Here is a 13,870-nt window from a genome sequence, read left to right as displayed (position 1 = left end):
GGATGACCGTGAAAGTGCTTCAAGTATATTTTAGCAAGAAGACCAAACCACAAATGTGGAATTTATAGTAAGGAAAATCAGCTTTAAAGTTTAGCCCAAACCTGTATCCCATTTGCACACACACATACACACACACACACACACACACACACACACACACACACACAAAAGGTCTGTTGGAAAGTTGATTGAGATTGTAAGGTACCTACAGATCAGTTATGGGGGAAACAAAACTCTTACTGCTTCTAAACCACTATTTCCATAATCAAATTGAATTTTATTTATTTTATTGAGGAAATATGTTATCTGTGACCTTGTTTGTTTATTTGTTTAAAAAATCTACCATTTAGAGATTTTTGTTTTTGTTTTCCCCTTAAAATTTCAACAGCCACTTAAGCATACACGATAGTGTGCAATTTAAGCTGTGATTTTGAATATTGTAGAAAATGTTTACAGGGGGCTGACTGGGAACAGAGTCTCTGTCCTACAGAGTAGGGCAGGGGAGGGAACTGCAGCACCACTCAAGGGTTCCTGGAAGTCAAACAGAGCAGGAAGAAGCTGCCAGGGTGTGTGTGGGATGCAGAGACCCCCCCCCCAGTGGACCAGTAACTCTACAAAAGGCCCATCTCTTCTTTCATAAGGGGAAGTAGCTGACAAGGGACTGCACACTTCTTGCTGGTGGGTATCACGGTCCACCTCATTCTGGACTCCATCCTCCTCCTGCTCTCTGCTGTGGGGCCATCACATATTTCCACTACTCCAATATCATGTCCCCAGGTTGTGACTCTGACGAAACCCCAATAGCTTTAGTGTTCGGTGTCTTACTCCTGAAATTATATCAGGGGTCACGTCCAAATTGTGGCTACAGCTTTTTTGTTTGTTTGTTTGTTTCACTGTCTTCGTCCTCCTAGGAATCCTTTCTATGAGTCACTTTATGGGGACAGATAAGGACACAGGCCCAAGGGAGGATGCTGGTGCTCTTCTAACCAAGCCATATGGAGTACCTCCAGATTCAGCTAGGTCAAACTAACTTCAATGTGAGGAAGGCCCACGCACAAATAATTGCAGTTAGAAACACTGGAGAACTTGAACCAAAGTTTTCAAAGGCAGTATAAAGAAAATTTCCCCTTAAATCTACCACAAATTATTGTTACATTACCATTAGCTACTTGATGAAAAGTGTGATTTTTTTAAGGAAATAAGAGAAAGTACAGATACGCCATAGGTTTTTTGAGTGATGAAAGAACATGATGAAAATCTTGAGTTGCAGGCAATCATCAGAGAATATTGTTACCAACGGGGAAGATTTACATAGCAAGTGAAAACAAACGACTTTCTCAGAGTATAAAGGCGGAAGAGGCGGCTGTCCCCCAGCCGGAAGTGGTGCTTTCCCTGTCACCACAGAACAGGAAGTACTCACTCTTTGGAGCATCGTTATTAGATTGTTCTTTTCTTTCACGAAGTGATCTTGTTCCCTCTGAGCCTGCTGAACAATGTGACTGGCTTGCTTTTTCAACGCAGAAATTTTTTCCTGGGAGACAAAAGTAATCGTAGAAAGATGCGCATGAGACAATCAAAGGTTTGCCAGTTTGTCCTGGGCAAAGAAGAAAAAGAGCTTTGGAACCTGAATAAAGCTGCCCACATTTTAGTTGCCAGTGGACCACCATGATCACCTAAGGCTAAGAAGCATTGACCTTGACTGACCAAGCTCAACACTTCTGGACTCACAGTCAATGCTGTAAGTCACATGATTTGGAAGATTATTCTCAAGATCCAGAATTCAATAGAAAATCTTGTTTTTGACCATCAGTTGATTTTTTTATCATAAAAGAATTTCTCCATCAAATCAGAAGTCACTTTCTCTTCATTCTCTCCATCAACTTTATCCTTCAATTTTACCAAATTAGTATAAAGTTCTAGGGTATGCTTATAAATTCTGAGATAAATGCTAAATTCTGAGGGAGGCACCTAAGTGCTAGGGACTGAGTCCACAGTAATCAGAATGCTTTTCTACTGGTCTGTTGCTAATGGTAGCAGGCTCCCAGTTAGCATTGGAGATTATTAATCAATGGAGAGAGAAAGTTCCAAAATAGATTTTTTATTCTATCTCTAGTTATTTCGACTGCCAGAGGGAAAGACTTGAAACAAATAACTAATTATGTGAGTTTTTATGCCAGTAAAAAAAGAGGGGGGTTATCCATAAATAACTCTAGAACATTACAACAGTGACTGTAACATGTCTCAATTTACATAGCGCAAAGCAACATTTGTTGCAGGGCAAATATGACTAACAGAAGAATGCTCAGATGTAGAGACAGAGTCCACAGCTATATGAATGACTGTGATTACTGTAACGCAGTTAATAGTAAGTTTTCATTTTTCACTTCAAGCGTCACCGAGCGAATTACCTTCCTAGCGACAATGTTCCGTTGATACTCCGCCACCTCCCTCAGGAGCTGTTGAGTCAAGTTCTCCTTTTCCTCATCAAGACGACTCTCGTGCTCAAGCTGCTGGAATTCCAAGTCTTCGAAGTGCTTTCTCTCGACATCCAACAGGTCAGCGTCCTTTGGAGAAAGTGGAATGAAAATGAAGCATGCCAGAGTGGCTGCAGCCTTCCCTACCTGAAGAAACAATCAAAAGTCTTCATTCCAATATGGATATCTGGTTACAACACCATGTGGGGCTGGAGCAAGGTGACTGAGGTAAGCCCAGCTGTGGCTGTTAGAGGGAATGGTGGGGGTATGGTGCACAGGGCAGTTTTCACGTCATCAACAGTTGTTGCTTTCTTCTATGTGTGCAAACTTTTCCCTTTAGATTTGCTAGGTGGATTCGAATGGACAGTGAAGCATAAAAAGATTTCCAGAAACAACTAAATGTTTTTTGCAGACCAGTCTCTTAAGAAAATTGTTTCCCCTAGTTTTCATATGAATTAGAAAATAATCAATAACAGATTAAAAAAGCCCACAAGTTAGTCCAGAAGTAGATCACAGGTCTCTAAAGGGGACACACATACCCCAAAGGTGGTAACGTAATCCACCAGGGTACAAGAAGAAAACAGTAAACCTTTTTAGGTAGTGTTTATTTTTCTTTTCAACTTTGTTTCTTCTTATCTCTTCTCTTTCTGCTTTCTTTCCTTCTTTTGCCTCTCCCATTCTCTGGATAGGGTCTCTCCATATAGCTCGAGTTCACCTGTAGCTCACCAGCCTCCCTCAACTTCCTGAGAGCGAGGATTACAGGCATGTGCTATCATACCCAACTGAGCTTCTTAACAATTGTTTTCTAATGTACACAAAGTAGAAAAGCATATACATGTAAATTAAAATATATAAAATTGAGCAGCCATGCAATAAATGTTGATTATGCATTATTATGTCATTGACTATAAAGTATAGAGAAGGGCTACATGCTTGAGAAATTTGACTGAAAGAAGAAATCAGCAGCCCCTGAACTTGAACTCTGTTGAGAATGCAGTAGTTTGGAAAGGAACATTAATAGTGAAGCCTATGCCTGTATGAGGAAAGGAACAGGGATGGCATGTGGGAAACCTCTGATTGTTCTCCCTCAGTTTTTCAGGGATCACACAACTCCCTAAAACCTCATTTGGAGGGCTGGAGACATGGCTCAGCAGTTAAGAGCATACATTACTCTTCCAGAGTTCCTGAATTTGATTCCTAGCACCCATGCTGGGCACATGACTGTCTATAACGCCAGCTGCAGAGGGATCTAACACCCTCTTTTGGCATCTGAGTGTACCTGTACTCACATGCATATATCTACACAGAGACATGGGTAAACATACATTTAATTTTTAAAAATACATATTTTTAAAAAGGCATCTGGAGAACAAGTTTTTTTCACTGAACCTTCATGGCTTCATTACAATTGTGCACAAATCTCTTTGTTGGAAAGAGCAGAGCCAAAGCTCTCATCAGGAATAGAGGGAGACAGTTCTGCAGCTGGCTTATGTCAACATGACACAAGTTGGAGTCAGCACAGAGGAAGAACGTCAACTAAGAAAAATGCCTCCCTAAGACTGAGCTGTAGACAGGCCCGTAGGACATCTTCTTAATTAGTGATTGACAGGGGAGGGAACACCCCAGGACTTGCGGTTCTGCATTCTATGAGAAAGTAGGCTGAGCAAGTCATGAGGAGCAGGCCAGTAAGCAGCACCCCTCCAAGACCTGTGCGTCAGCTCCTGGCTCCAGACTCCTGCCTTGTTTGAGTCCCTGCCTTGACTTCCCTTAGTGAACTATGACTTGTGACATGTAAATCAAATAAACCCTTTCTTCCTCAAGTTGCTTTGGTCATGGTGTCTGATCATAGCAATAGTAACCATAACTAAGACAGAGATTCAGAAAGCTAGGTACCACTGCCCGATGGATAACCTTGAATGCAGCTAAGGAAGCTCAAAGATGATGAAAACGAATAGGTGATCTTCAACCTATGAATGTTCTTGAAAACAGGAATGTATTCACTCATTGCTTTGGTGCTGGGGTTAGGACAGACTATAAATTATTCCACTAAGAAATACTTCTTTGCTTTTGGAGCCACTAACAGAATTACAAATGTGGTCTGTGTAGCATATTTTTAAAATTGTAACATAAAAATGGTCAAAAGAACGAGGCAGTTAGGCAGTGTGGCTAACAGCTCTGCGGAGCTGAGACGAGGCAGTTAGGCAGTGTGGCTAACAGCGACACTTGGGGCATCCTTTGCTGCTGCTGTTAAATTAAATCACCAAAGAGAGTTTAAAGCAATTATTTGATGAGTCCTATATCACTAACTCCTCCTCCTTCTGGATTTATTCACTGATAAATTAAATCACCAAAGAGAGTTTAAAGCAATTATTTGATGAGTCCTATATCACTAACTCCTCCTCCTTCTGGATTTATTCACTGATAAATTAAATCACCAAAGATAGTTTAAAGCAATTATTTGATGAGTCCTATATTACTAACTCCTCCTCCTTCTGGATTTATTCACTGATAAAGTACGATTTCTTTATTCAAATGGAATCTTTCTGTCTCTGCAATAAATTATATTCTAGAGATGAGTCACAGAAAGGCTATTGGTTGCCATAAAATTACAGACAACAGCATACCAACAAGGTGATTATGCTGATGCACACTGGATTTAGGAAGCATAGAGTAGGAAAAACACAATTTGAAAAATATTTAAAGTTGGGTGTGGTAGCACATGTCTACAATTCCAGCACTCAGGAAGTTGAGGCAGAAGGATCTTGAGTTGTTAGGCTCTCCCTCAGGCAGGAGGTGTGTGTGTGTGTGTGTGTGTGTGTGTGTGTGTGTGTGTGTGTGTGTGTGTGTGTGTGTGTGTCTTGGGTGTTAGGGGGAGAATTATACTAAATCTGACAAGGCCAAATTTTAAGAAGTAAACTTTGAAGACATTTTAAGAGAATTCGCATGCATAAACACACTCATTGGTTTCCCAAGGGTGTCTCAATATCTCGATGTCTAGACCTGTGATTAACATTTTCAGCTTATTAGAATTTTTTAATTGAGGGAGAATTAAAATGTTGTATCTCAAGCAAAACATCTGCAGTTTTGAAATAATGTACTAGATGACATATTTATTTATGCAAGCACATATAATTAGGCTTTCAAGCTCTTCTAATTAAGCTCAATTTGGGGTTAAAGGTAATTAAGATGAAAAATGTACAGTTCTCCCACTGGCTTCTAAATCATCTTTAAAGTGCGCATAAGGCTCACAGTATACGCTGTACTAGCCAGCTGCTTACTCCACATGCGCTTACTGTACAGCACGTGCCATTTCAGCCCTGAAAGACAGCAACAGAGTCACCCACTAATTTGTAGTGAATATTTACACTACCGAATGAAAACAATAGCACGCGGGGTAGAAAAGCTGCAAGCTCAGTGAAGCTCAGCACCCAGGTTCTGTGAGTGTAATCATCTCCTCGGGCAATAGTGCATATAAACACTGAGAGGAAAGCTGTGGGGAGGGGATAAAGCCTTTGCAAAATGAGAATTTGGGAATGGAGTTTGAGACAGGCATAGTTTAGTTGAGCCAGGAGAACGGACTCAGGCAGCTCTCAGTCAAGTACAGGCACAGCTAAATGAAAAACTCGAAGAAAACTTTCACTCACTGAGAGGGCAGCGGAAGACACACAACAGCTGTGTCAAGAAAAAAATTGGTGCCATTCGTTGTGTGTGGGGGTATATGTGGGGAGTGTGGGTGTGGAATTACTTTTTTCCTTTTTTTGGAGAGATTTTTAAGGAAGACATTCATAAGCAGCTTTTTAGGTTTTCATTGTCCAACAAAGGAACAGAACCAGAAGAACGGATATGGGTGTGGTTGTAGAAGTATCTCAGGATGAGTTAAGGTCAGCTCTGGAGGCAAACTTAGATGGGGCACAGGGTGTGTAAACTTTTCCCCGTATCATACCGTGGAGTCAAATAGTCCTCATGCATTTGTGGTATGGAAAGGGGCAAGCGTGTTGACTTTCCCTCTTACACAGAAAGGCAGCAAGGACAACAGGCCTTGAATGACTTTCCTTAGATTATGGGAAAACATTTAGAGCCAGTGATGGAAAGGGGGACTTCCAGTTATAGGTAGTGCTGCATAGAATTTTTAAAGTCAAAAAACCAAAATCAACAGTTTACACCAGTGGTTCTCCATCTTCCAAACACTGCACCCCTTTAGTACAGTTCCTCATGCTGTGGTGACTCCCAACCATAAAATTACTTCATTGCTATTTCATAACTGTAATTTTGCTACTGTTATGAATCGTAAATATCTGATATGCAGAATATCTGATGTGTGACCCCTAAAAGGGTCACAACCACCATGGTGAGAAGCCCTGATCTAGAGGAATGGTTACTGTTAACGACCTTAGAATACCACCCCAGCTGGGCTTCTGCCTCATTCACTTTAACAGCAGAAACTATCCTGACAAGTAAAGGGAACCCTTAATCTCAGCTTTCTCCTCGGCACTGATGGCAGCCCAGGATTAGCAAGTCTCTCCGGACTACATAGCAGCCGGGAGCCACACGCCAACGTCTGAATGTTTGCTCTGACTGGATGCGGTAATTTGGCGGTAAGAAGTCACACGTGCACAAGACATTTCAGCTAGGGTTTTCAAGGCAGCATACAGCTTAAGAAAATGATTTTCCTTATCCTCTTAGTTATCACTTTGTATTTCATGCAGCTTGCCATCTAGTGGAACTAGCTGTCAGAAAACAGACCTCTTGGCTCTAGTTTTATGCCTCTGGGAAGCTTTTGTAAGCTGAAGAGAAATGTACTGTGACAACACAGGAGGTGCTAATACGGAATGGACTTCCTGTAGGGGGAGACAATTTCTAGTGGTTAAGTCAAGGGACCAGTGAAGAGTTACACAGACATGAAGCCTCTGCTGTAACAGAATTATGAGGTCTCTTACTATGAGGGAAGCAAATGTTACCACAAGTTAAGGAAAGGGCCTATGGTCAGATTTTTTCCTTCTGTTTGGAGAGGATGAGGAAGGAGTCTTTTTGTTTGTTTACTTTTTTTAGTTGATGGAACCACTGTTTATATTATCTCCTTCCTTCGAGCGTATACAGATTTATGAGTGCTCCTAAAGAATCAGATAACTCATGTGAAATCATAAATTGTTACTCACTTCGGACTAATTACTTTTCCTGTGATTCCTTGGGAGGTGCAAGACTGCTAATGCCTACTTCCCAGGGATCACTGTTGATTTGGGTTGCTGGTTCAGAGATGATCCAGGGGTCAAGATACTCTGAAATGATACGTGGCTGTGCCAGCGCATATGAGATTATTCACTTACTGAGTCTCTTTCCAGAAAGAAACCAGAAAGCTCTATTAAATTCTGCCAACATTAGGAATGGGAGAGTGAGCTACCATGACCATGCTCCAGGACCCTTTTAAAAGTTAAGATGTCTATGTGAGAAGATGTCAAATGTACATGTAATACTCGGCACCTTTGATCTTGGTTTTTGACTGTTGTTATCATGTTAATAAGCTCAATGTCTCTAAATAGCAGCAAGAAAAATGTCAAAGTGGGGGTACAAACAGCATAGGATAATTTTTAAATAAGAGCATAAAATCAAGCTAAGACGAAAGACATTCAAGGACAAACAAAACTCACAAGTCAGTAGAGGAAGATGCCAGTTGATTTAAATGCTACAGTCTTGGTGATAATTACATGTCAGGAACAATTTCTCCTTAGTTACCCAGAAAATTCCCAAAAACATTTTTGCATTATAAACTAGAGAGAGAAGTCTAACATGGAATTTTTCAACTGATTGACATTGAACCATACACACTGTCAGGATGCATATATCTATTTTTAAAGATCTAAAAACCAGAACTTGGGCAAACGTGAAGTGGTAAGTCACAGATAAACAGAACTTAATAGCAAAGAACAAACAAACCAAGCAGGTGGTGCATTCCTGTTTGCTACTGACCCTCTTGAGTTGTTGCTGTAACTGCTCCCTCATGGACTCAGGACAATTGTCCAGCTGGGTCTTCTGCTCGGAGTAAAGCTCCTGAAGCCTCTCTAGCTTTTCCCTCTCAGCATCAAGCTTTACCTTCTCCTGAAGTTCAGAATCAGAAAATAGAAGAACGGACATTAACCTTCACACCCCCGGCAGGTGCTAGCGAACATCCCCGGTGGAAACAAACAGGCACAAGCACACACTAGGAGTGAACAAACAAAGCTTGTTAGTGGTTAATGCAAAGCCACAAAAGCAGAATGGAAGACCCTGCCTTCTTCAGTCAGCCCCCTTCAGAATGGAAGACCCTGCCTTCTTCAGTCAGCCCCCTTCAGAATGGAAGACCCTGCCTTCTTCAGTCAGCCCCCTTCAGAATGGAAGACCCTGCCTTCTTCAGTCAGCCCCCTTCAGAATGGAAGACCCTGCCTTCTTCAGTCAGCCCCCTTCAGAATGGAAGACCCTGCCTTCTTCAGTCAGCCCCCTTCAGCTGGTACTGACAATCGCCTGCCATCCTTCCTTCCCTCCTTCCTGCACGTACAGGGGGCAATGGGAAGGGCGAGTGCTGGTCACTGGTCCGCAAGGAAGAAAAGAGATGTTATCCGTGCCATCTGCTACCCCAGGCAAGAGTCCTTTGTCAGAAAACTGGGTGAAAGAGTGGGGCCGTTTATTTACCTAGAAGGACTGTCATGATCTGAACCGCTAGAGTATTTGCTAGACTGCAGCCTGTTCCCGGGTCAGAAGTGCTTTAGGCTCCTGGCAGTCTTCTCATCTGCAATGGTTCTAGCAATGGGGAAAGCTCTGAGATGAATCAGGAACATCCAGAGAAAAGATCTAACGCAGACAGCAAGAGGGAGGAGAAACGACTGCCAGACTGATTCAAGCAGCAACGGAGGGGAATCAGGCAGACTGGGCACAAGGCTGAGACCCTGACCCTGCAGACATAGTTTCCTTACAATGACACTCTACTGAAAGGAAAGAAACAAGGAAGAGATAGACTATGAAATGAAGGAGAGACCCCAAGAGCCCGCAGAGAAAAGAGGGGAGATACTATTAATCCCTCTGGGTCACACATGCCGAAGTGACTCCGTGATATTGCTGGTAAATACTATGTGCAGTGGTGGTGTAGCCCCATGGGACCTCTCTTGAATTAAACACTATTTGAAGGGAATCTTATGCAAGGTACTCTCATGTTTAGCTCTCAGTGTAAACAAATCCACTGTCATTTAACCCTCATCAGTAGCTAAATGACTTATGCCTCATCTATAGCAAAAGATCCTCTTAAAAGACGAAGATTTCAAATAGTTCTGTGACATTGTCCTTTCTGTAATTTTCTTTATAAGAGTGGTCATGATTTCCTGCATAAATGCATGTCTAGATTCTTGAGAAAATGCTATTGTTCAAACCTAAAGTTGTGTAACATTGCCATGCATCTAGGTTCAGGCAAGTCTCCATTTATTATTTTTTTTTGGAAGTGATTTTAAATTTTTAAAGGTCTTTTATGAAGCTATTTTGCATTCTTTAAAATAACTGAACCAGGAAGTCATAAACTCGAAAACCCTCCCCCATTTATCAATCTAGGATAATTCTCCAAATACATTAACAAACTATGAGACAATCCCTCCAAGCGCCAGCAGTCTACCTGCTCACTTCAAGGCTAGGAGAAAGCCAAGGTACAGTTAAGAGAAGCTATGCACAAAGATCACGCTACACCAGTACCTGCTAGGGTGACTCATTAGTTTCAGAATCAGTATCTGTCCCTTAATATAAAAAGCAATACACGAGGCTTGCTGATTTCTGACTAAGAAAATGTTAGTAATTTCCAGCCGGTAAAAGAGAGTCTGATTTACACAGCAGAAGTGTATCCAAAAGATACTGTGTCATCAGACTTGGCAACAACTCTAGTTTTAGACAGAAAGTTTAAAATAAAAAAGACTATGCCTTATAATTAAATAGCAAAGGGTCAAAGACCTTCTATGTAAAGTTATTCCAGTTGGAAAGAGTAATGCGATATTAGGATACTGGGTAATACAAACAGAAAACCACTGATCTCCAACTCAGGTCTCAAGTCTGAAGACAACTACCAAATCCTTGCTCAGCATTTCAAATTATTAATAGTAAACATAAATAATTTGTGGAGAAAAAAAAGTACCTCAGGTTTACATAGTGCCTTCTGTCTGAGATGCTGTAAGCGTTTCACAATTCCATACAAGGGCGCAGCTAAAAGAATTATGCAAGCAGGCACCATTAGAGCCTTCTGCAGCTTCGATGTGTGTACCAGGAATTCTCTGACCACTGCATTGGTCCCGGAGCAAAAGCTTAGTGGGGCCAAAGCCAGGGCAAAGGAAGCAAGAGAGGGGAAGGATGTAGCGAGGATTAGTGGCAGGTGGGCTCACACTGACCACAGAGGTGACATCACTCCCTGGGAGCCCTGGGTAGAACAACTTTGAGCCAGAAAGAAATTAATATTCTTCTGTTCTATTGATAGTGCAGGAAGTTTTCAACTGCAGGACTTAATAGCTAACACATCACCTTCCACAAGGAAGGAATAAAATAAGTATTCCAGAGTTCAGGGATTCTTGCTTTTTCCATGTAAATTATCAAAATGGAGCATTATTATTCCCCTCCTCAGGCTTATGAGAGTAAACACCCTATTCAAAAGACAATAGACATAGTGGTATTTTCCAAACAACCGAGTAGAAATTAATATAAGGGTTTTTGTTTTGCTTTTCTGGTTTTTCAAGACAGGGTTTCTCTGTATTGTTTTGGAGGTGTGCTGGAACTCGCTCTGTAGACCAGGCTGGCCTCGAACTCACAGAGATCCACCTGCATCTGCCTCTCGAGTGCTGGGATTAAAGGTGTGCGCCACCAACGCCCAGAGAATATAAGAGATTTAAGAAGGTTTATTTTTAAGACTTAAGTCGATTTAAAAAAATAAGTGACTTAAAAATTCAACATATTTTGCTTGTTAAAAATAAGTTTATATAAAGACAGGGAATTCTCCAGCAAAAACCTAGTTTACAAGGAGATACTCATAAATCTGAGATCAGATCAATGTGACCTCAGAGGTTGGCTACTCCTTTAGGGATCATTCTCTATTCTGGGTTGACTTTGTTTTCTGGTGATGCTTGGGCAAAATTCAGCTGGTTCAATGCCCATTACTAGGTCCTGCCTGTTTTGAACATTTGAGGCAGCTCTTCCTAAAATTTCCTACTCATATAAAGTTAATGGTAAGTTACTCACAAATAAATTGTATAAACGTTGGCTTGTGCAGTTGTCCCTCAGTAATTGCAAGAGATTGCTTCTGGGACTACCAAGGTTAACAATGTCCATGCATGCTCAAACCTTTTATAAAACTGTGTAGCATTTGTGCGGAACCCCCCTCACTCCTCCTGCAAGCTTAAATTGCCTCTAGATTACTTATTATATTTAATACAATACAAATAATGTGCAAACAGTTGTTGTAACGGAATTGGGCAAGGAAAAATTACAGGGATGTCTACACGTGTTTAGAACAGATGTTTGTTGTTGATGTCAAGATCACCGACTCTTGGGATTAGCTGAATCTGTGGATGCGGACAGCTGGCTATATTTATTGTTGCAGGGGTTCTGTTCATTCACTCCATAAAGATTAAAAGGGAACTGCAGATAGATAAAAGAAGGGTTTCTCATTCTCCTTTCTCTGCAAAATACATTTAGTCCTGTGGTTCACTGCCCTGGTTACTCATTAGAATAGCACAGCAAGGATTTACAGATCCTATTTCCAAACCTTGACTTAGTCAAAAATACAGAGATAAAAGAGAGACCGAGAAACCTTTAAAAAAAACTTCTCTCTCTCTTTTCTTCCATGTTGCCAGATTGAGAGCCTCTGGCCTAGTCATCTGGGACTGGGAGAGACAAAGGCATTTACAATTTCATTTTCCTAATGACACAAGCCAGTAATTCAAAATCGATCAAATATTGTTCCTATGGGCTGGGGAAATGACTCAAGTTTGAGTGTCCAGAGCCCATGTTCATTCTGGAATGCCAGCAACCAAGGAGGACCAAAATCCAAGGTAGCCTTCTGACCCCACAGGAGTGTTATGACACACGTGTACCCATGCTCACACAGAAACACACACTCCAAGAAAATGCCTTCCTACGTCATCAACCCTGCTGTCTTACCTTCAGAGAATAAAACTGTCTCTCTTAGGAGTGAATTCTCGAAGAATGGATCCTATTGTTCAATAACATCCAGAAAGGAGGACAGAGTTCAAGTTCAGGTACCAATGACTATTTTTGAATCATGCAAAGGACCAGGAGTGTGTTTAAGTTTACTCTAAATAATTTGCATTTATATGCAAGAGTGACCAATATTCCTTAAAAAACAAAAAACAAACAAAACAAAAAAACAAAACAAAACAAAACTCAAGATCTAGATAGAAGTACTTATATTGCTAGACCTTTTGGTTACAAGATTTACATGAGTTTTCTCTCTTCTTAGCTGTATTCTGGAAGGAAGAAATTGAAATGCAACTTGATAATTTTCTGTGAATTCTAATAGCATACCAAAATACCCTAAGTACAATGTAAGTCTGTAACTCTTCATATGCAGATGGTTCAAGGTTACCCTGAAAATATGCCAAATAAAATAAAGGACATCCTGTTACATCTGATTGCAAATGAATAACTCATATTTTAGTCTAAGCATGATTCAAGTATTGCCTGGGGTACAGATTTAAAGGCTTGTTCTCAGTTTACCTGAAGTTCAAGCATAACCAATTCTTCTGTACTTGTATTTGTTAGTTCTCCCAATTCTACTAGCTTTTAAAAATGATATCAAGTATACATGCTTGCACTTGAATACCCACAGAAGCCAGAAGAGGGCACAAGATGCCCTGGCACTGGCTGTTGTGAGCTGTTCTATGAGGGTGCTGAGAGCTGGAATCCAGCCCTTTGCAAAAGCAGCAAGTGCTCTTGACTGTGAGCCACCTCTGTAGCCCTTACTTACTAATAGAGATATCGCATTTCCAGGCTTTTGAGGTCTCCCCAATACCTGTCATTGGTTTATAGTTGCATTTCTCTGTAGTGGGATATCATAATTTCTAAGGATCGAATCCTCTGAAAATGGTATGAAGAATGAAAGTCTACTTTTGTAATTTTACAACGCTTTAGCTCAGACCACAGCACACAGCAGGCACCCAGTCCTCATTGATATGTGGAGGTCTGGCTCAGGGTTAGAACTGATGCAGCAAGGTGTTAAATCTGAGATGTCCAAGCCATGAGTGCTGAGAGGAGGGTCTTTCAAAGCTTTCTCCAAACATCCTGAGCAACTGTTCCTTCTAGTTCCTAAAAACCTGCGTTTTCTTGGGAATTGAGTATCCTGTTGGACTCACAGATTAGCCAACAGATAAGCCAATGTTTCAAAC

At 41.1% G+C, this 13,870-nt stretch overlaps 1 protein-coding gene across 13 annotated transcripts in view; it reads right to left on the bottom strand.

Annotated features, from left to right (window-relative positions):
- Positions 1-13,870, bottom strand: part of Phldb2 (pleckstrin homology like domain family B member 2) — a 98,781-nt gene that overhangs the window by 31,247 nt on the left and 53,664 nt on the right. For 11 of the 13 annotated variants that reach the window (XM_040750743.1, XM_040750745.1, XM_040750747.1 and 8 more), the window contains 3 exons: positions 8,439-8,567; positions 2,409-2,564; positions 1,421-1,531 (listed from right to left, as the gene is read on the bottom strand). In XM_040750743.1, the coding sequence (XP_040606677.1) occupies positions 1,421-1,531; positions 2,409-2,564; positions 8,439-8,567 (396 nt within the window). The remainder of the gene's footprint in view (positions 1-1,420; positions 1,532-2,408; positions 2,565-8,438; positions 8,568-13,870) is intronic. The other 2 variants (XM_040750750.1, XM_040750756.1) reach the window with 1 other exon arrangement.

Source organism: Mesocricetus auratus, unplaced genomic scaffold (assembly GCF_017639785.1).
Source record: "Mesocricetus auratus isolate SY011 unplaced genomic scaffold, BCM_Maur_2.0 Super-Scaffold_100008, whole genome shotgun sequence".
Lineage (NCBI taxonomy): Eukaryota > Metazoa > Chordata > Mammalia > Rodentia > Cricetidae > Mesocricetus > Mesocricetus auratus.
Note: the sequence above shows the minus strand (reverse complement) of the source record. Positions and strands in the feature narration are given on the sequence as shown.